Consider the following 24,103-nt stretch of genomic DNA (forward strand, 5'->3'; position numbering starts at 1 on the left):
TTGATTTTTAAGTGTCCTCCTAGAAGAGCACCTTAGCTAAAGTCTCTTCTACCCTTACCAAGCCATTGAACCAATACAGTGCAGTAGTTAGTCCCTTGAGCAGAGAAGAATTGTTTGGTAATCTCTGTTGTAAGGTGTATGAGGACAGAAGAGAATGTGGAAAGAATAGGCCAGACTATTCGGTGTATGTGTAGGCAAAATAAAAATGAGCCATAACTAGACAGAGGGATGCATTGTAGTACTGATTGGCCAGTCAAAGGACCCAATAACTCTCTAGCAGTAGTACCTCAATGGGTGGTTGGTGCCCTGGTCAAGAAATGGATTCGAAGCATTAACTTATCTACTGCATACTGTGGTGCGGCGGCTGTCCAAAGGAAATGTATTGCAGAGATTTATTTTGAGTTGAATACTGAGGTGAGAGAATTCTTATCACATCAAGGAAGAACAGTACTTTCAAATTTCTTTGGTGACATGAATAATTTGGCAAAAACTGCATACATATACTTGGTAGGTTTCTTCACAATTTAGAAGTTCTTTAATCTTTCACTTCAGGGAGAAAATACAGCTGGATCTTTGGGTGTAAAAGATGAAAGAGAAATTTGTGCATGTTCCCCATATTAAATTCATTTATTGAAGGGAATGAGAGTGATGTTCCATTCAATAACAGTTTTCAAAGTTTACTGATTCAACATTTTGGAGACTTTAAACGAGAAATTTAGCCAATATTTTCCAGAAAGACCTGTTATTCCATACCTTAAAATGAACCATTTGATGCAAAAACTGAAAATGTTCCTGAAAAATAAGAGGAATTTATTGATCTTATTACTGCTGATAGTGCAAAAAACTTGACAGATTCCCTAACAGTAAATTAGTTTTGGATAAAGCAGTTACTTTGATACCAAAATTTTGCTGAAGGTATGCTGAAAATTCTAATGCCTTTTCCTTTGACATGTGTGTGAAATTACCTTTTTAATTTTACTTTTAATAAAACTAAAGCTGAGAAGTAAACTCCATGCTGAATATGAACTACAGTATGTTGTGTTGTGTCGAAAACAACTCTGCAGACTGAGAAATTGGTGATAGAAACACAGTTCAACCATCACATTAAGAACATCATTGTTTATTATCAAAATGAAGTTTGTGTTACTCATATTAATAACATTAAATTATGCAATGTGTATAATAAAGGGCCTCTGCTAGATTTCCCCAGTTGTCTCTATCTTGAGGTTTCAAAAAAATACTTCTCTATTCATCATCTCCTATTTCGCACTACATAGTCATCAGCCTTGTAGGCCTGGGTCTTCCAACTCTTCTAGTGCCTTGTGAAGCCCAGTTAAAAGTTTGGCGATTAGTAGAGAAAATACTTACATGTTACACAGCCTTTCAATAAACCTTACTCTATACAACTTCATAGACAATAAATATGGAGACTGAATGGACAATAACACAAATTTTAGGTTCATGTAATTATTGGAAAATTCACACAAAAGGTGAAACTGTCTTAAAAAATGGCATAGGAAAAATATTTAACTCTCTGGAGTAATTTCTTAACAAAAAAATTCTCCTGAAATGCGTATACATTATTAAGAGCTTGCTTTATCCCAGTGGTTCCCAACCTGGGGGAAATTTCCCCTTGGCGGGAAATTTGAAGCTTCCAGGGGGGAAATAATTACACTACCTAATAACTAAAACAAGCGGAAAATGTCCACATAGTACCTGCGGCAATTTGTTGTTAGCCATTCAATTGTAATATGATCATATCATTTCTCACTGACATGATATTCAAGGGGAGAATTGGAATATCAAGCCCATTTCTGAGGCAGGCGAGTGGGCATGAGGGCTGGGCGGGGCATGAAGAGGGAAATCTGGATGGTTGAACTGGAAGCAGGGGGGAAATGACTGAAAAAAGGTTGGGAACCACTGCATCCTAAAAATCTGTTTAGCTCATCAAAATGTGCAAGTTTTAATTAAACAAAGGGTTAAAATATATTATAAATGTAACAGTGTACAGAAGAAAATGCTTTATGTAATATTCATCATACCAATCTTGGCAAATTAAAAGTACATGTACAGTTATTAAATTTTGATAAAAAAAAAGAAAAAAATAGATGAACAACTACTACCGATTAATTCCTATATATAAAAAAAAACTAAAACATCAGGAGCCCCCTCAGAAAATCTTACTCATTGTTACTCAAAACCACCATGCATGATAATTTTCATAAGTAATGGATTTCTGGATAAGATCCTATGAAACACACATGGATTATACATCTTACAAAGACCCAAACTAAACTTAATTTCTTTAATTGTAATCAAAAGTTAAAACTGACTGCATTATTGAACATCCCAGACTTTACATGTCTATTCATGTTTATGAATTAAATACTGTATTGTAGGATTCAACTGGCCTAAACAATAGAATACCATTTAGTATGACTTCAGGATGAATACTAAGCATTGAAAATAATTTATATAGCAACACAGTAACCAAATTTTTCTATAACGTACACCAAGTTCATCTGGTTTAGTGTGTATACAGAAAAGGAATGCGAGATGAAAGTCCATAAAATCTAGCATACCATAGTTGGGTGCTATACTATAAATAGTATTTTACTTGCTTCTCTCGGCTTTCTTATTCTAGCAAGTCAATCTTTTCCCCACCATCGGATTATTAGCTTAAGATATGGTAATACATGACATGACCAGTGTAAAAAAAATGCAAAGTTTAAATATCATTAGATTCTCATTCTTCACATCAGTCGTCTATCTTATAACTGACGCATGCATCAACCTTATGAACTGAAGTGGAGAAGGACTTTAATCTGACTTCTTGAGAGTTAGAAATGAAACATGGCGCAGATTCACCCCACTTATCAGGAACATCAGCATTCTGGTTAGTGTATACAAGCAGATCAAATGCACCTGAGAAAAATCCAAACAGTTTATAGCTGCAAAAAGATATATTTCTTCAATCAAACTAACTTTAAAAGACACTACAGTAGATGCCTAACACTACTTTAATACAAACAAAAATATTTTAATACAATGCCATTATTTCAACATTGCCTAATTTGTGTAATGAAAAAACCCAAGCAACCATTCCAATGAACATATATCAATGATGATCTATATTTTTAACAAAATTTAACTGGGACTTTTTCAATCATGCAATGGCAGTTCAAATAATAAGTGTGAAAGAGAGTCAAGCAGTTGTCCAACTTTTAACAGCTTGCCTAAAATTTCTTCACTCGTATTAGCTTCAGCCATGTACTGTAGATGGAATTACAATGAAAAAGTAAGATTGAGAAAATGTACTAATAAACAGGCAGATCAATTAATAAACTAGACTCTCAGACTTTGTCAACAATTGAGTAAGAAATTATGCCAAAAATGTAAAACCATACAGTAGGGTCACGAATTATGCAAGAATTTGGTCGATAAATGGCTCCGCATGAAGAAAAAATCACATATTTCGAAACACACAACAGGAATAATTTCATTAGCGCCATGGCAAACAGACTCTTGCGTATTCAAATGAGTTTACCACTCATTTTCATTTCTTTCTTTGTACTATACTGTATTTTTTATAATATCAAATTGTTCTTATAAATAGATGAAACATTTAAAAAGTTTAAAGGTTTAGTAACTTGAAAAAGGTTAAAATTACAAACAGGAAGGGTGTAAATACCGTATATTTCCCCTTATAACACAACCTAAAATCAGTAGTAATTTTAATAAGTTTAAGTCATATCTGTTGTATAAGACAACTGGTGAATAGCAAAACAATCGCTGTATAGACTGGCTTTTTTTGTAACATTGAAAATCCAAAATTAATGAAATAAAGGCGATTTCATAGGCGCTTCCTAACCACGTCAAAAAGCTCACCATCAAAATAAGAATATGTTGTTTTGTTTATGTTCATATCTGATCATAGTTAAGAAATGAATGCCTTGACACATGTGTTTAAGTTACTTTTTGCAGCAACAGCTATCTTACCAAGGATTGATTATATGATGATTTTGTTATTACCAATGTTGTTTTACTTAATTTTTCTTAGAACCTCGAAATAAATGAAATGAATGCGATTTATATGTTTTTCCTACACGAAAACCTTCCGTTTGTTTACTGTACACTCCATCGTTGACCATAATAAACAAACAAACGCATTAAAAACAATGATCAAGGTGATAACTTATGATATTAAGAACTTTTAGTAAATATGTTATTACAAATATTTTAATAACCGTTTCCATATAAATTCCTACATATGTAGCAAAACAGAAAAAAAAAAAAATTTTGCTTTTAATCAACAATAGCAAACTGCTGCTAATGGAAGTATGATAATTTACGATAATTCTAAACTGTTACGAAAGATAATTATCCGTTCCATATCCAAAATACTTTTCCTAACTTCGGTTATAGGTCAACTTGTACCCACCTCAATTATGGAACCATCTGAAAATAAAATAGAATTAAAAAAAAAAAAATACTAGGCCGGTTTTTAAAGTTATTGAACAATTGGATTACTGCTATAACGTTCAATGTGACAGAAATGGTGTGAGATTGGAGTAAGGAAAATTTGAATCATGATTGATTTTTAATATAACAAACTATGTGGAGCAACAAAGATTTCATTTGTTAGAGAGATAGAGAGGTAAGAAATGATAGGTAGCAAAAGGTAGTCGAGAGAGAGAGAGAGAGAGAGAGAGAGAGAGAGAGAGAGAGAGAGAGAGAGTGAGAAACAATTATAGTTTAAAATGTACTAAATTAAAAATGATAGGTTATAACACATTGGTGCTAATGTAATATTAACTATATAGATGTTTTTAATAAGTTATTCAATGGTATAAACAATACTTTGTTACAATATTCGTACCCGCACATTCTTGAGAGCGGCAGCTAGACATCAGCTGATCTGATCACAGCCAGAAGTAAAACAAAAAGAAGTCAGCAATACTCGATTATTAAAACACACCCAAAATTTAAAACAAAAGTACGTTTTCTTAAAGCACAATTAACTATTTAAATAGTAGCAATTTTCTAGAATAAAATGTTTCCTAAAAATTAGTGGTTTGCTGACGAAATCAGATGTCGTATTTTAAGCTAAGGTTGAAATGGATTTATACACGGTATAATATTTTTCTTTTTAATTGACACTTTTGAAGAAAACCGATTTTGTATAACACGAGAGAGAGAGAGAGAGAGAGAGAGAGAGAGAGAGAGAGAGATCAGCTGTTGTAATGGAATGCCGTTTTTGTTTCTTGTACCACCTGAAGCGAGAAATTGATCACCACAAATAACAATAGTCATGTTAATTTCATTCTTAAACTCAGATTTTATTTCTTACAGAGCGAGAGAGAGAGAGATTGATATGAGATTTTCTGGTATCAAATCAATCAATCCTATCAGAGAGAGAGAGAGAGAGAGAGAGAGAGAGAGAGAGAGAGAGAATCAGCTGTTGTAATGGAATGCCGTTTTTGTTTCTTGTACCACCTGAAGCGAGAAATTGATCACCACAAATAACAATAGCCATGTTAATTTCATTCTTAAACTCAGATTTTATTTCTTACAGAGCGAGAGAGAGAGAGATTGATATGAGATTTTCTGGTATCAAATCAATCAATCCTATCAGAGAGAGAGAGAGAGAGAGAGAGAGAGAGAGAGAGAGAGAGAGGTTTTTATAATTATACCGTATACTATACAAAACAAATCTTTGTAAAGCAAATCTATACTGTTTAAAATATGACAAAATATTGCCGACTATTTAGGCTATTCACTGCCGACAAACGAACTCAGCCTACGTGTGAAAACCTTGAACACCCACAGGGAAAACAAAGCTTTTATATATATTGTACTAAACAAAAATAATGCTTTAATATACTGTACCCTCATTCAGACTACCATTAAAATAATTGAAAGGTTAGATAAAGATTGCTGAGAATGTAACCACAATTTTGTTTACATTTTGTCAGCTGGTCTCTCAAAGTCAAAGTTGATTTCATTGTTGATATGAAATTTTTCCTTAAATAGGCTATTTATCAGGAAATTATCTTAATAAAATGTAAGGAAAATATCATTTGGTAACATTTATTATCAGGCACCGTATTTAGCGCTACCAAAATACTTATAAAGACAATAGATTTGATACATTTTGTAACGCTTGACTTGCAAACTTTGAACTGCTTTGCGGATACAGAAAAATTATTTTTAAAACTAGCGACCACATAAATGGGGATTCGCATAATTCGGGACCATACTGTATATAGAAGATGGATAATACTGAATTCTTAATCATTCAACTAGTTTCACATAACAGGCAAAACAAATCCAGATACAGTACAGTATACTTAAAACTTCGGTATTTTAAATGCTAACAGGTGTAAAAATCAGATTTTTAAATGCAATTTGTATTTTTCATAACAATACAAATCTGAGTCATTTAATAGGAGGAAGATTTCAGTAAAGCAAGGAAACTTGGCTGTTAAAATTAATAACTGTGTAGGCAGTTACTACTTGGTAGGCAGGGAAGATTCAGTACCCTGCCAGCTCACTGGCCGCATTAACGTTCACCTAGGACTTTTGGGGTGGATGAGATGAGAAGTGCTAGTTAAAGGACTCAGGTTTGTACAATTAAGAAAAATACAAATTACTTAAAAATATTTGTGATTTGTTCCTATGCAAGTACAAACCCCGTATTTTAACAGGAGACTTATCCTAATGTGGAGAAGGCCTCTATAATCAAACTAGCCGTTTTAAAATCCTGCGATTTAAGAGCACCCAGACTTTATGAGGAGCAAGTATTGCGTCCAATACACTTCATATGGGCTGAAATTTCAGGCTTTAAGTTAGGGTTCTGTCACAAAAGAGAGTCATAGATGAACTTTCACCCCTATGAGGTAAGACATCTGAAATGTAGTGCTGAAGAACTGTAAATTGAATCCTTTCCCTCATCAGGAATAAGGGGGAGCATACTTCTATCTTTACCTTAATAGAATAGTTACTCAGTATGGTAGCTTACCTGCACCAGAGTTCATTCCAGCAACACAACGGTTCGACCGCTGTATCCCAAGGAAAAGAAAAGAGGAGGAAAAAAGGCCAAGCATTCTTACTTACATCCTAGACTGATGTCGCAAACACAATCATAGAAGTTATGCTTCTTCTCCTGTGAGAGCTAGGTGTGCTCTACAACATGCTGAGCAGCTATCACAGGTCCTCAAGAACATGTCACATGACTTGTGGGTGCATTCGTGTAGACAGTGGACTGTGAATGTTGGGTGACATTTCTAGACTCCTACCTTCAGGACTTGGCTCATTGACAGGTTCTTCCTATAAGATAACATTGCACCCACTTCCCTGCAGTCTGGGTTTGTGATCTATTTATTGTTTTCCAAAGCCAAAATTTAGTCTTTGAGATGTCCTTAATCTTGCCTAAGCTTATAGAGATTCTGTAGTTGTAATCTAAGGGGTCAAATCCATTTTAGGTAGCATCTTAGTGCCCATAAAGGGCAAGTTAGTAAAGCATCTCGATTGTCAGCTGCTTCCCAAACAGAGGAGAGGGAGAAAGATTCAAACCTACGATTGTTTACACCTAGGTTTTGAGTTTCAACAACAAACTCAGGAAAGAAGGGAAAGGGGACCTTTCTCCACCCCTCCAAATGACTAACTAGATGTGACAATTTGAGAAGCTTGTCAACTTATTTCGTCGAACCTAGGCCAAGTAAGAAGACAGTCTTAAGTGTTAAAACCTTGTTGGATGCCTGCTTTAAAGGTTAGTATCATAAGGGGTCTTCTTCAGAGACCTAAGGACCCTAGTAACTTCACACATGGGTGGTTTAAGTTCTCTCCATAGACAAAACTTCTAATAGCTCCTCTTTGAGCATTAATAATTCCCACAAAGAGGGAGGGCTTACTCCTTCAGACTGTAGACTTGACTCACAGATGAGCAATAGCCTTTCACCAATGTTAATGAAAGGTGCTTCACTCTGCACAGGAAAAGTGTCTCAAATCAGTTGAATAGAAGAACCCCTTCTACGCCAAAAATTAAAGATGGCTCACTTTGGCTGGTAAACTGCCGTAGATCACTTTTGGAGGTATCCAGACATCTCCTTTGCAGTGCCTCTCTAAGCCTATGATTCGGGTGTAGGTCAATCAGCATCCTTTATCACTAGTGTGTCGAGGGAAGAGATGCTCAATGAATTCTCCTTATGAAGTTTGTTGGGAGTGGTTGGCCACCCAAAGTGAACAGTAGAGCTGCTGTTGCAAGAAGGCTAAAAGTGATTGTTCCCCTTCTGCTTCTTCCTCCAAAGAAGACCAAAAGCATAAGCCTTCTCTGACCAATCCTTCCTTATCAGAGTTCCCAGAGGCTCCAATAACAATGGATGCTTTGGCAGCCATTTGTTCCAACACAAGTTTGTTGATGTGTTATCTACCATTGTACTCAGGGAAGCGGAAAATACACAGTGGTTACGATACTTTGGCTTTAGCACTTGATCAACCAGAACAGGATTCTTTACAGGAGCAATTACTTGCAAAAATTTTGCGAACCCTACAGGGTCCCGATCCACAGCAATGGGCTTGCTAAGCTCAGGGGACCAGCTATTTTTTTCAGATTATTATTAAAGGCTAAGCTATAACCCTAGTTGGATAATCAAGATGCTATAAGCCCATGGGCTCCCACGTGGAAAAATAGTCCAGAGAAAGAAAGGAAATAAGGAAATAAGTAAACTACAAGAGAATTAATAAACATCAAAATAAAATATCCTAAGAACAGTAACATCATTAAAGTAAATCTTTCATATATAAACTATAAAAACTTCAAAAAACAAGAGGGAGATGAATAAGACAGATAAGCGTGTCTAGTGTACCCTCAAGCAAGAAAACTACTTCAAGACAATGGAACTACCCAAGACTAGAAAACAATGGTTTGATTTTGAAGTGTCCTTCTAGAAGAGCTGCTTACCATAGCTAAAGTTTCTTCTACCCTTACCAAGAGGAAAGTAGCTACTGAACAATTACAGTGCAGTACAGTGGTTAACAACTTGTGTAAAGAAGAATTGTTTGGTATTCTCAGTGTTGTCAGGTGTGAGGACAGAGGAGATGGGGAAAGAATAGGCCACATTATTTGGTGTATGTGTAGGCAGACAAAAATGAGCCTTAACCAGAGAGAGGGAGCCATTGTATTACTGTCTGGACAGTCAAAGGACCTAATAACTCTCTAGTGCTAGTATCACAACAGTTGGCCGATGCCCTGGCCAACCAACTACCTACTATGAAAAGGAGAGCAAGGAGATATTTCCTCCATAATGAGGGAGAAGTCTCCAATTCAATTAAAGTGTCTTATCTGGAGACAAGTATCGCTTTATATAATAATTCTAGGAGATATCTATCTCCGCCTCAATTGATAAAACGATACACGAGGGTAACCGGGGAACATGTATGAAAGTATACTAAAGCCACTAGGCTAGTAGCCCAGTGGCCGCGAGAATCGACTACCTAAATCACCGAAACTCTCTCGTATACTATCTTAAAAGAGGAAATTTTATATGCAATCAACATATCTCACATGTATAAATTGCCTAAGTAGCTTCATTTACATTTAATAACACTAGGAATGTCTATTATATCATGCATGAAAGTAAACTGAAACGCCTAGGCTAGGAAGCCTAGCGTAAGCGGTTCGGTTACCTAAATCGCCGAAACTATAAAGAATACTATCGGCATAATATAAATAACTCCTAGCAATGAAGACTAAATAGCTAACTTTATTTATGTTATTTATACTGGGAAAGTCGTTCTGGCTAACTAAATAACTCATGCGTTACGAACGACAGCGCCCATGACGCCTCCGGTTCAGACAACAGCTCTTCCATTAAGCTAATTTAATTTGATTTAATTTCACTGTGAGGCAAGAGCTAAATTTATACAATGTAAAGATCAAAAACTCAACTTTCCAGAGGCAGAAGAGGCTGGAGATTGCATGATAAATCCAAAGTAACGAGAGAGCAACCGGGAAAATCACTGACCGAAATCACTACAGATAAAAGAATAAACATGGCGGCGAAGATGGTGCATCTAGATACTCAAATAGAAACGGAGGAAGAGTACCTTGATAACGGCTCCCCTTCTATTTTTGCCACTTACCCCCTCGAAGCGAACACGCTATTCGGGGTGAAGATTACTATGTGACGTATCAAGAAATACGTCCCCTGATATTATGCGATATCCTTAAAGGAAACTTTAAGTATATTCACGCCAGGAGTTAGAATTCTGGAGACCTTAAGGTAAATTCTCTGGGAATATCACTGTAGTCAAATATACCCTAGGAAGCTACTTAAAGGAACCTTCCATCAGGACGACATGGCCATCCCACCCAAAAATAGATTTTTCGCTAAGCTTCAAAATCCGTTATATAGATATATATATATATATATATATATATACATATATATACACATTATAATATATATATATATATATATATACATACATACATACATATAAGAATATATTTCTACCTCATACTTGAGATCGAACCCTAGCCCCTTCTAATGAAAGGACAGGTCGCTTCCAACCATGCCACGATAGGCCAATATAAGAAGTCGGAACCTAACTGCTAATCTTCAGTTCAGAATTTACCTGGAGAGACATCAGTCTCTTACCAGCGAGTTTTCCCCGACTTCCCGGCCCACCACGTGACACAAATGATAGCAAGTCATTCAAATTACATTACCCCTAATGAGTCATTACGGATAAATATCAACACAACATCGTTCTCAAAATAGAAATAAATTTCTACCACATACTTGGGATCGAACCCTAGCCCCTTCTAATGAAAGGAAAGGCTCGCTTACAACCATGCCACGAGAGGCCATAAAAGAAGTCGGAACCTAACCGCTAATCTGCAGTTCAGGATTTATCTGGCGAGACATCAGTCTCTTACCAGCGAGTTTTCCCCGACTTCCCGGGCCACCACATGACACAATTGATAGTAATTCATTCAAATTACCCATAATGAGTCAATACGGATAAATATCAACACAACATTGTGCTCAAAATAGAAATAAATTTCTACTTCATACTGGGATCGAACCCTAGTCCCTTCTATTGAAAGGCCAGGTCGCTTCCAACCATGCCACGAGACGTCATAAAAGAAGTCGGAACCTAACAGCTAATCTGCAGTTCAGGATTTACCTGGCGAGACATCAGTCTCTTACCAGAGAGTTTTCCCCGACTTCCAAGCCCACCACGTGACACAATTGATAGTAATTCATTCAAATTACCCGAGTCAATATGGATAAATATCAACACAACATCGTGCTCAAAAGAGAAATAAATTTCTACCTCATACTTGGGATCGAACCCTAGCCCCTTCTAATGAAAGGCCAGGTCGCTTCCAACCGTGCCACGTGAGGTTATAAAATAAGCCGGAACCTAACTGCTAATCTGCAGTTCAGGACTTGCCCGATGAGAAATCAGTCTCTTACCACCGAGTTTTCCCCGATTTCCTGGCCCACCAAGTGACACAATTCATAGTAATTCATTCAAATTACCCCTAATGAGTCAATATGGATAAATATCAACACAATATCTTGCTCAAATAGAAATACTGTAAATTTCTACCTCATACTTGGGATCAAACCCTAGCCCCTTCTAATGAAAAGCCAGGTTGATTCCAACCATGCCACCAGAAGCTATAAAACGGATTTTGAAGCAAAGCGAAAAATCTATTTTTGGGTGAGATTGCCATGTCGTCCTGATGGAAGGTTCCTTTAGGCAGCTTTCTAAGAGATATTTAGCTACAGTGATACTCCCAGAGAATTGACCATAGGTCTCCAGAATTCTAACTCCTGGCGCGAGTATCCTTAAAAAATTTTTAAGGATATCGCATAATATAAGGGGACGTATTTCTTAATACGACACATGGCAATCTTCACCCCGAATAGAGTTTTCACTCTGAGGGGGAAGAGTGGCGAAAATGAAGGGGAGCCGTCATCAAGGTTAACAAATGGATCCCCTTCCCGTACTACTACAGCGCCACTCATTCCTTGTTGCAATTAAGCATGGATGGCTACAGATGGGGTAGTTTCGGGTGGGGATTTGTTACAGATGTATGCCCCTTTTCTAGAAAAGGAGGGCGGGTCCATCAGGACAACATAGCTATCTCACCCAAAAATAGATTTTTTGCTTTGCTTCAAAATCCATTTTTTGGGCTCAGCCATGTCATCCTGATGGAAGCTTACCAAAGAATTACCGTATTTCCCGTGTCATAAGACGCACCTTTTTTTCCTGAAAAATGACCCCAAAAATCACCCTGCGTCTTAACACTAAGAAAAATTTGTATAGGAAAGTTTGAAAACCCTCAAACACCCAACTAATCACTTACAAATACTCACTCAACAGACATAGAATATAAACCACCAATTATCATTCATATGTAATAAAAAAATATTTTTATATTATGCTTCGTTTATTATAGTGCAATAGCAAGTTATTTGTTTTGGTAATCAGCTGATGACTCGCTAACTTCCTTCTAGAAGCAAACAACTGTGTAGTGGTCTCCTAGCAGATGACGCTATTACAGTACATATTAATTGTTAATGCAGTATATATCTATTTTCTCATATTTTTTTTTTATATTTTGTAATAAAGCAATATTTTGATAATGACTTTGTTGCCTGAGTTCTGAAATAATACAAACATACATTTGCTGAATACGACCTTGGAAAAAAAAAACATTTCTGTTAGTTGAGTGCAGTGTTACCAAGTTAGCAGAAAACTAGACCTAGAGTCACATACAGTAGCAAAAGCAGTCCACCTAGAGAAATTTCTAGACTTCTTTGATCACTAATTAAGTTTGTGAGAAAATGTGTAGGCTATATGATAAATTTGGAAAATATTACTGGAATTTTACTCCTTTACCAAAATTTTATTAACATTAGGCAACTGATTTCAGTGGTTTCTACTATTAATACGTAAATAAATTGGGATAACTGGGGTTCAACTAAGTAATATTAACTTGAGCATTTGCCAATATACCTAAAATACGAAAATTTACTGTGCTAGACAAAATCTCACTAGAGTTTCGGACTAGGAATTGCTGCTAGGAATTGTAAAATCTCATTTTTTTCCCAAAAATGCTTTGCTAATTTAAGGGTGCGTCTTACCACTTGTAGCGTCTTATCACACGGGAAATACGGTACTTGAAAGTACTATATCTATGGTTTTGTATAAGTGCCTGAACCTTGAGTCAGCTTCTATATGGTCACCCGGACCACAAATATATGACGCTACCATTATTCGTCATATCTGCTAAGCTTGGAATAAGCTTAGGGCTTCCTGCCCCCTGCAGGGAAACTGTCAACTCTGACTATAGAAGCGAGAAGGTTTGTATACGTTGGAGCAAATGTAATTAACTTACCATAAGTAGGTTCACACGTATAAGCATATTCAATTGTTTATATTATTTTTAGGAAAAAAAATAATTAGGAAACTCTAGCTAGTTTTATTCAGCTACTTATGGGGCGAATAAGACGCACATTTTTATATTTATTTGTATAGACAAGAAATATAACAACGAATGTATTAAAAAAGAATCATATCCTTTACAACCAACATTTTAAAGTTACATATATATTTATCACCTGTAAGGGAAGAAATATATATTAAAACATGGCCACTCGAAATTATTGTAAAATTATTAAGATAATTTCATTGTAGATGTTGTATGAGTTTTAAACACAGCGTACGAGTGTGAACACGGCACTAGTATTATTGGTTTGATTCTACACCTATAAAGAACAGTCTCAGGGGCACAAGGGTGACCCTTAGTAAAAAGTATTACACTGAAAGGTCTCAACAACTTTTCACCCATAACTGTAGTCCCAAACAGTTCACTGTTCATCGCAGCACTAGACGACAGGTTTCATAACACTACCTGCCGCCACCACAAAGTGTTTTAGCTCATGTACTTGCTTCGCATAATGTTTATAGAAGACTCTAGAGGATTTCCAACCTGTGTATGAGCAGAGTCTATCAAAGTCCATATAATGAAAAAAGTTCAGCGAGGAAACAACTTTTCTCAGATCATGACCTTCAGGTGTACTGTCAGGATCCACTCTACGAATAAAGTAGGTGAGCTTTGCCCTCAGTTGTTTCAGGGATAAGTTTGATCCTGAGGTTTCGCCTATGAAGAGCTGTCCCCTCTTGAATTCTTAAGTTCTTTGAAGATTGACCTTTAAACACACTACTGGACACAGAGAGACATCTTCCTTCAGAGGGCAGATTCTCCAAGGACCCCACCTTTTGGTGGGTAGCTCATTTTTGGCAAGAAAGGTAGGATCGGGAAAAAAATTCAGTTCTCCCTCTTCTGTGAAATAAATATGGCCCTCGTCTCTTGATAGGGCTACTATTTCACTAACTCTAGCCCCTGACGCTATAGTGAACAAAAATATCACTTTTTGTGTTAGATCCTTTAGAGAGCCATCTTCATTATTCAAGTTCGAAGCATAATGTAAGACTGTCCAGAGACCATGAAATGGGCTTCGGAGGGGTTGCTGGTTTGAGTCTAGCGCATGCCTTCGGAATCTTGTTGAAGATTTCGTTCGACAGGTCCACCTGGAAGGATATAGAAGAGGTCTAGTCAAAGCTGACTTGCACGTAATTATCGTGGTGGAAGCCAAGCCTAGTTCATGAAGGTGGATGATGAAGGACAGGCAGAAGTCTATCGAGAATTCCATCGACTTTTTTGCTTTAACAAAAGACACCCACTTCTTCCAAGACGATTCATATTGTCTTCTGGTTGATTTTGACTTGTATTCTTCTATATACAGTGAACCCTCGTTTATCGCGGTAGATAGGTTCCAGACCCGACCGCGATAGGTGAAAATCCGCGAAGTAGTGACACCATATTTACCTATTTATTTAACATGTATATTCAGACTTTTAAAACCTTCCCTTGTTCGTAGTACTGTTAACAAACTACCCTTTAATGTACAGAACACTTAATGCATGTACTACAGTACAAAAAACTAAAACAGGCACAAATATTAAAGGCGATTTTATATCATGCGTTTCCTAAACACGCCAAAAAGCACGATAAAAAATGGCAACCAATGTTATGTTTACGTTTACTGTATCTCTGATCATAATGAAGAAACAAACGCATTTACACATCTGTGTATAGGTTAGTTTTTGCATTGATTATATTGATTATTCAGTACAGTATGTTGATTTTGTTATTACCAATGTTTTACTTAATTTTTCTTAGGACTTCCAAATGAAACGTTTTTCTTTATGACGTCGCCTGAAACGACGGCGTCATAAAGTACGCTCAGTAAACAAACGAAGGTATTTAACGCGCATGATGAAAGTGATAAATAATGATATTACTGTAAAAGCTTTTATAAAATATGTTATTACAAATATTATTTACCGTATCTATATGAAATCATACATACGTAGCAAAGCAGGAAAACAATTTACGAGAGAGAGAGAGAGAGAGAGAGAGAGAGAGAGAGAGAGAGAGAGAGAGAGATTGTTTTACATACGTAAATGTAAATTTTAAACAAAAAAAAAAATAGCCTCATTTCATATAAAATAGATTACAAATATTTTACTTTATCATATTACAGTAGTCTGTATAATACTGTAAAGTACAGTACAGTATGTTGTTGTTATAGTCGTGGCGATGAAATTCTCACGAAACAAAAACACGCCATTTGATTACAACAGCTGATTCATTCTCTCTCTCTCTCTCTCTCTCTCTCTCTCTCTCTCTCTCTCTCGTGTTATACAATACTTACATTTAGATGAAGAAACTAAAATTAGTTTTCTTAGTGTCAATTAAATACGAAACAAAAAATTATGCCGAGTCTACATCCATTTCAATAATAGCTAAAAATACGGCATCCGATTTCATCAGCAAACCACTATTTTTTGGGAAACATAATTTTATTCTAGAAAATTGCTACTCTTTAAATAGTTAATTGCACATTAAGAAAGCGTGTACTTTTGTTTTTAAATTTCGGGTGTGTTTTAAAAATCGAGTATTGTTGAATTCTTTTTGTTTTACTTTTGGCTGTGATTAGATCAGCTGACATCTACTGTAGCTGCCGCTCTTGAGAGTGTACGAATACACTAACAAAGTATCGTTTATACCATTTCTTAACTTATTCAAACCGTCTACAGTATACAGTTGATATTACATAAGCACCAATGTGTTATAACCTATCAAATTTTTTTGTTCATTACATTTAAACCCCCCTCTATCTCTCTCTCTCTCTCTACCTCTCTCTCTCTCTCTCTGTGGGCTACTTTTCACTACCTCCCATTCCTTCCCCCTCTCTATCTCTCTAACAAATGATATCTTTGTTGCTCCTCAAAGTTTCATTTATATTGAAAATCAATCATGATTCAATTTTCCTTACTTTCTCCAATCTCGCACCATCGGTCACATCGCGGTATTTTCAAAATTTCCGGAAAATCCGCGATATATGTATATACATGGGTTATGAAAAAAATCCGCGAAGTGGTGAATCCGCGATGGTCAAACCGCGAAGTAGCGAGGGCTCACTAGTCGATACTGTCTTTCGAGATCCCAAATCTTTTCATGACTGCTAAGGCGAGAAAATCATGAGATGAAGATTTTGGGTTCTCAGTGATGAAGTGAAGACAGTCTACTTCTGAACCAGTTGGGATAGAACTGGGTTCGGTGGAGGAAACAGCCTCAGCTTCAGTTCTATTACCAGAGGGAACCAACTGCTCTTGGGCCACTTGGGGGCCACCACTGCTGCTGTCCCCTTGAAGGATCTCAGCTTGTTGAGGACCTTCAGCAGGAGATTTGTTGGCAAGAACAGGTAGATGCAAGTCCATCTGTTCCAATCGAGGGACATGGCATCCATCGTATAGGGCTACGTATCAAAGTAGTTTCTTGTTGTCGCTCGTTGCGAAGAGGTCGATCTGCAGTTCTGAGACTTTACCCAAGATGAAGGAGAATGAGTCTGCGTCTAGGGATCATACCGACTCTATCGGCTTTAGCCTGGATAGAGCGTCCGCTGTCACATTGCGGAACCCTTGTAGGTGAACTGCTGATAAGTGCTATCTTTTCTTTCTTGCCAAGCGAAAGATGGCCAACATCACGTGGTTGATGTAGGGCAATCTCGAGCCTTGTCGGTTCAGACATCTCACTATCACTTGGCTGTCCAAGACCAGCTTGATGTGGGCTGATCTGTGAGGGGATAGCTTCTTCAACATCAGGAGGACTGCCATGGCCTCTAGAATGTTGATGTGGAAGGTCTTGAACAGGGATGACCAGGTCCCTTAAGCTTTCCTTTAATGGGAATGACCTCCCCATTCTTCTGTCGAGGCATCCGTGTGGATGACTACCAATAGTTGAGGTGGTTGTAAGGGAATAGTCTTTGCTAAGCTCTTTACCTTCAACCACAGCCTCCGAAGCTATCGCAGTAAGGTCGGTGTCGGTCTCTGTAGATCTCTTCAAGCGTTTGATGCCTATCTTCTCCAGACTCCTGACGCATCTTTCAGCTGTCCTCTTAGCACTGGGTCTGTTACTGCTGCAAACTGGAGAGCGCCAGGTACTCTTTCCTGTTGGCATCTTGAGATCCTGTTGGATTTCAGTAGTCTCTTGACAGAACCCGCGATCTCTCTCCTCTTCTTTGGTGGAATGGAGAGGCAGTGTGACTGCAAGTTCCAATGGATTCCCAACCATTGAAACTCTAGCTGGAGAGAGGCGAGACTTTGTGTAGTTAATCTTGAAGCCCAGATGTTCCAGGAACTGGATCACTTTTGTGGCTACCTGCAGACAAGCAGTCTTGGATGCTGCCCACACCAGCCCGCCGTCCAGGTATGCAGCTACCTGAACGCCTTCTAAGCGTAGCTATTGTACGACTGCGTCCGCAAGTTTCGTGAAGATCCTTGGAGCTATGTTTACTCAAAAGGGCATGGCTCTGAAGATACACTTTGTCTTCTGTAGCTTGAATCTTAGTTAGGAAGAGAAGGGGCGGCTGACTGGAAGGTACCAGTAAGCATCTGCCAGGTCTATTGAGACTATGTACGCCCCTTTCGGTAACAGGGTCCTTATGTGTTGTAGGGTTAGCATTCGGAACTTCTTGTTCTCGAACTTGAGTGGAGACAAGTCTAGAATGACTCTGAGTTTGTCCGAGTCCTTCTTGGGAACACAAAACAGCCTTTCCTGAAATTTGATGGACTTTGCTTTCCTTATAACCTTTTTGTTCAAGAGTTCTAAGGTATATTCTTCCAGTAAGGGGGTGGGGTGTTGGAAGAATTGAGGAAATGAAGGTGGATATCTGTTCCATTTCCACCCTAGTCCATTCTTGATTAGGCTGTGGGCCCAGGGATCAAAGGTCCAATGATCCTGAAAGTGAAGGAGTCTTCCTCCTACCTGGAGCATCTCATTGCTTGGATGGTCCGGAGGGTTAGCTACCCTGACCACGTCCTCCCCTACCTCGTGAGGGGTTTCTTAAGGAGCCCCGTCTAGATACTCTACCTTTCGGGCGAAAGGTAGTGGTGTGCCTCTCAAAACCTGGATTAAAGGCTGGTGACTGGGCTACCAGCTGTTGAGGCACCACCTGGAAAGTGGTCTGTGGCTGAGCAACCATTTGGGGCACCATGGTCATGGTTACTGTGGGATGTTGCACAGGTCGAGAAGGCAGTCTTGGCTTCTTCGTCTTCCTCTTAGGTTGGGGTCCAGCATCAAGGGAAGATTTTCTCTTGGCAGAGATGCCCCACTTTTGGAGAAGATTCCAAGTCTCTGCGGCAGCTTTGGCAACTACCTCTTGGACTACTTCCTTTGGGAAGAGGTCCTTGCCCCAGATACAGGAAGTGATCAACTTCCTGGCCTCATGCTTGACCGTTGCATTGGTAAACACAAACTCTGCAGGCCCTCCTAGCCTTCACAAAAGCGTATAAGTCCTTAACTAGGGTAGCCATGTTCATCTTGGCTAGGACTGTATACATGTCGGGGGTGCTTGCAATGCCTGCACACATCTCCATGCAGTTCTGGAGGGACAGAGAGGCGGCTAGTCTCTCCTTTGTCTCCTGTTCTCTTCTCAGGAGAAAGTCCGACAACTTCGGGAGGTTCTCACTGAACTGCTGTCCTGCGATGTCCGCGTCAAGCTTCGATACTGAGAAGGTTAGGTGGACATCGTTCCAATCCTTCTCACCCGTGGGCAAGGCTAGAGACAATGGCCTACACTCCTCTAGCGTAGGAAATGGTTTGCCTGCATCAACTGCCTTAAGCACACTGTGGAGAGCTTTTCACGAGAAGGGGAAAGCTCTGGATGAAGGAGCAAGAAAGGTAGGGTGCTTCTTGCTCAACGCAGAAACTTTGGAGTTGGTGTATCCTGCCTTCTTCAGGCTACTCGTCAAGAGAGCCTGTGCCTTTTTGTGATCGAAAACCATGACTTCCTTGGGTTCCGTCACTTCCTTACACGCTGGCTCACTTTTCAGCCGGATGAAAAATTCCGGGTAAGCCGAAAGGTTTGGCCAGAATTGAATGTCGTCCAGGGGGATGGCCCCCATCTTCTCCGAAATGAAGAGTTTCCCATTCATCATGGGCATGAACACTGAATACCTCCAGGGATTGGTTTCGGAGCATGGTGGCAGGTCAGACACTTTGGGTCCCTTGTATGACCCACGAGAAGTAACTACGTGGGTTGCTTCCCGGAATTCCTTCCTCATATCTACATTTTCCTTCCGTAGAGAGTCAACTAGTCGTTGCATCTGGGCCAAAACCGCTTGGCCTAGCGGGTCTAGTTGAGGGGTTAGAGCCGAAGAAGTTGACGACACAGACTGGAATGCCAACACAGACAGAAGAGGGTCCTCCGCATCTGTCGACTCCAGATCATCTTCTTCTCCAGGTGGTTGGGCCATCTCGTCCTCAAGGTTCTCTTGAAGGAGACCCTTTTCGGTGTCCGAGGACATTTCTGACATCCTCTCCTGATGGATGTCCATGCCTTGTAAAGCCTCGTTGATATGGGATTCTATTGCAAGTTGTATGCAGGGAGGTCCGGGTCGTGCTTGAGATACGACGGCATCAGCTGTTGCCTTAGGGAACAGCAGGCTTCTCATCATCTCGCTTGGTAGGTATGGTCCCGGAGAGTTCTTTTGGAACCCTCGTACCCACTTCCTAAGCGTTTCCCTCGCAGTATCCCTCAACTCCGTCTTCTTGGGATCGCCAAAACCCTCGATCATCAAGGCCAAGCAGACATTGCAATCCTTGGGATCCCAATATCTCAAGGTTTCAGTTACGATGGAGCAGGGGGCATGATACCTACACATGGTGTGACCACAAAAGTTCCTACTCTTGTAGTTACAGTAGATCACCTCACACTTCACCTTGGCCTCCTCCTGTAAAGAAAGAAAAAGGTGGAATGAGTATGGGGTAATTTATCACACTGATAAATTCAATTTAATTCATGTATAAAATTAGCACTTACTATTATCATTGTAGCTTAGGATAGTAAGCTAGAAAGAAAATAGGAAAGGGACATATCTGTGTCTCCTGTCCAGACAATTGCTGTGACCTCCCTCAATATTAAAACAGTATTTAAAATTTCCTTATTAGGGAGTTTAAGGTAGAAGATTTCTAAAATTCAAGAGCTAAAGTTTGTGTATACTAGCACTGACCCATCCACAATGGAATATTAATATTGTAGGGTAAAGATATTATGTTCTGATGACCTATGGTTCATCAGGATATTGGAGGAATACTTCACTTCAACATTATTAGCGGTCTCAACAATGGACTGTGAAAGGATACACAGAATATGTTGGAAAATATATACTACTGTATATTATATACTATAGTTTTCTAACTGCAGTATGTACTATACTGTAGAAATACTGGCTACTTTATACTCTTATACTGTAGTTCTGCCGGCATGCTGCTGGCTGGACTAGTACCTGACAGAACTAGCCGATGGAGAGAGAGAAAGCATGGAGAGAAGGGCTACCGTATTATCACAGTTTAGTACAATAACTAGGGTTGTAGGGATTACTGTGTCTACTGCCTTCTTCCAGAATGAGGATTCAAATGGAAGGGGGAGAATGTAATCATTCAAGCTTCCATCCAACCACAGTACAGTATCTGTTGCCGGCTGCTCTGCCGGTTCCAGGGTTTGTGGATGGCAGTCCAAGAGAGGACTGAAGAATACTCAAAGTTATAAGGGTCTCCCACCGGCAGCCGTCATGGCCGGCACAACATTTCCCGGAGCCTTGCTTCCGTTTGGGGAAAGGTCGAAGTGGCAATCAGACCGCCTTGTAGGAGCCCGGCCAGCATCGCAATCCACCCGGCAAGCGGGGAGATTGTAGAATACCGGCCATAGATGTTGTGACGGCTAGGCCATCACGAAAGGACAGAAAGGGGAAGGGAAAGGGTCTTATATTTTGCGTCGAAAATAGGCCTCCTACTATCGGCCACAGACACAGAAACAGTTTCTGTACCGGCGCCGTCTTGGGCGGCAGAAGAATAACGATTCCTCAGCCTAAGACATGACTTCTAGACCACAAGGGAGAAGGTGGCAGCAATTGTACTATCACTTTCGGTTGTGGGCTAAGGAAGCCGGGCTTCCTATGCCGGCAACTGTGAACCGGCAGGGGAATGACTAGTCCCCCATCAGTAGAGTTGCTGCCGACAACAAGACTGAATACTATGAGTTACTGTCGTGATTCAAAGCCAAGATACTCACTGGAAAAGTGGGAAGGCAGAAACACTAATCTAGTCAAGCCAGAGTACCCTACTCTATGGAAAGACCAAGATAGGGTTGTCGCCTAATGGCGGCACTCAGAGGGAAGGTAGGGTTTACCCTTAAACCTCTAAAAGAGAAGAGTATCAGATTATGTTGGTAATTCTAGGAGATATACGATCTACGACTGAATTGATAAAACGATACAAGAGGGTAAACGGGGAAAACGTACGTTAGTATACAAAAACGCATTAGGCTAGTCTAACGCGTTGGGATCTCGGCTACGCTACGTCACCGAGACCTTATCGTATACGATCAAAAAGTTTCACAGAAGAGGAAATATTACGTGCATGATCTGATCTTCACTAGTATAATTTGCGTAAATAGCTATAATTCATAAAAGCTAAATACAGAGGAACCTCTACACACGAACGTATCTACATCCAAATTTTCCAACATCCGAAGTAAAATTCGAGCAATTTTTCGACTCTACACCCGAATTTTATTTCGACACACGAAGTAAGCAATTTTCGTCGTACCGGTTGTATCCAAATTTTTCGACACGCGAAGTACAATTCGAACATGTTCCTACTCTACACCCGAATTTTTTTTCGACACCCCAAGTAAACAATATCCGTGCACGTAGATGGTACTCAGCGCCGGATATATTTTTTATTTACGCCGATAGAAGGCAGCAATTCTACCTCGGAGGGACCCTCAATTAGCGTGGCTTGGGACATTCCTCTGTTCTCGTCGGCTTCGTGTGGTTGTGCCCTGTGCGCTCTGCTATTAACTGGGTTTTAAATCATGGGTCGTAAAAGGCTTAGTTTCGCAAGTGGTAGTGGTAGTGGTGAGAAAAGGAATAAGGAAATGCTTTCTTTAGAAGTAAAGCAAGGAATTATTGAAAAGCATGTGTGAGTGAACTTGCAAAACAACATCACGACGAACTTACTACAGAGGAGCTCAAGGAACTCCATGCTATGTCTGAGCACATAAGTGATGACAAGGAAGGGATCGAGGAGGTAGAACATGTGTTAGGTTCGGCGCAAATAAAAGAGGTGTTAGGAAAATATCAAGACGTGGTCGACTTCATCGACAAATACCATCCAAAAAAATTGCAGGTTTGTCGAGTAGTTGCGCAGTTTGATGATGTTTCCCTAACTTATTTTCAAAACATTCTGTAAAGCTGTACCAAGCAACTTTCTATCGATAGCTTCTTTAAAAAAACTACGAAGCGAACTCGTGATGAAGAGAAAGGAAGTGGTTCAAAGAAAACGGCAAAGATTGAAGAGAAAAAAATTCAATCAATTTTAAGTGTAGAGTGAAAGTGATTAAAATTAATCATCAAAAAGAAAGAAAGAAAATGTAAAAAAAAAATATGAAATAAAAAAAAAATAAAATAAATAAGCTAAGATAGCTTAAAGTTCACTTAGTGTAAGTTAGAATAAGTTACGGTAGTGTACGTTTATCGTAGTCAACCTCTCTACCTCCTCGCCGCCCGTCTGTCTCCTCTCTGCGTAGCAAGACCAACACCTGCGCTGGACTTTCTAAGGTAAAGTGACGCTAAAAACCCGTTTCTTATTTATTATTTCTTGATAATTATTCTTTTTTACATGTCTATTATCTAATTTAGAGTGCATATTGTCATGTGTAATTATGTGTAGTAATTTATTAAGGAGTTATCATAGGTTTTTGGGCTCAACCACAGATTAATCCTATTTCAATGTATTCTTATGGGAAAATTCGTTTCTACATCCGAACATTTTCTACATCCGAAGTCGGTTGTGGAACTGATTAAATTCGTATGTAGAGGTACCACTGTACCAGGAACGTCGTACTACTAACTAAATAAAGCATTTATGGCGTGGCGTACGACAGCGTCCAAAATGGCGCCTCCGGTGAACGGCTATGCTCCGATAAACACATCTAAATTATGCTAATTTAGCTGTGAGAAGGGAGCTAAAAATTATAAACAGGAAAGATTAAATACTAAACTTTCCAGAGGATGAAGATGCTGAAGAATGCATGATACTAATCCAAGAATAGTAACAAAACACCAAAAGCAAGCCGGAGATACACCGTGCTTAATTCGCTAATAAGAAAGGATTGGATTGACATGAGTGGCGCTGTAGTAGTACGGGAAGGGAATCCAGCGGGTAACCTTATTGACGGCTCCCCTTCATTTTCGCCACTCTTCCCCCTCAGAGTGAAAACTCTATTCGGCGTGAAGATTGCCATGTGTCGTATCAAGAAATACATCCCCTGATATTATGCGATATCCTCAAGAATTTTTTAAGGATACTCGCGCCAAGTGTTAGAATTCTGGACCCCTATGGTCAATTATCTGAGAGTATCACTGTAGCTAAATATCCCTTAGAAAG

At 39.1% G+C, this 24,103-nt stretch overlaps 1 protein-coding gene across 1 annotated transcript in view; it reads right to left on the reverse strand.

Annotated features, from left to right (window-relative positions):
- Positions 1–1,208: 1,208 nt before the first annotated feature.
- LOC137646054 (mitotic spindle assembly checkpoint protein MAD2A-like) overlaps positions 1,209–24,103 on the reverse strand; it is a 166,312-nt gene continuing 143,417 nt past the window's right edge. Inside the window, exon 5 of the mRNA XM_068379208.1 lies at positions 1,209–2,925. Coding sequence (XP_068235309.1) covers positions 2,759–2,925 — 167 coding nt within the window. The 3' untranslated portion in view covers positions 1,209–2,758. The remainder of the gene's footprint in view (positions 2,926–24,103) is intronic.

Source organism: Palaemon carinicauda, chromosome 8, assembly GCF_036898095.1.
Source record: "Palaemon carinicauda isolate YSFRI2023 chromosome 8, ASM3689809v2, whole genome shotgun sequence".
NCBI lineage: Eukaryota > Metazoa > Arthropoda > Malacostraca > Decapoda > Palaemonidae > Palaemon > Palaemon carinicauda.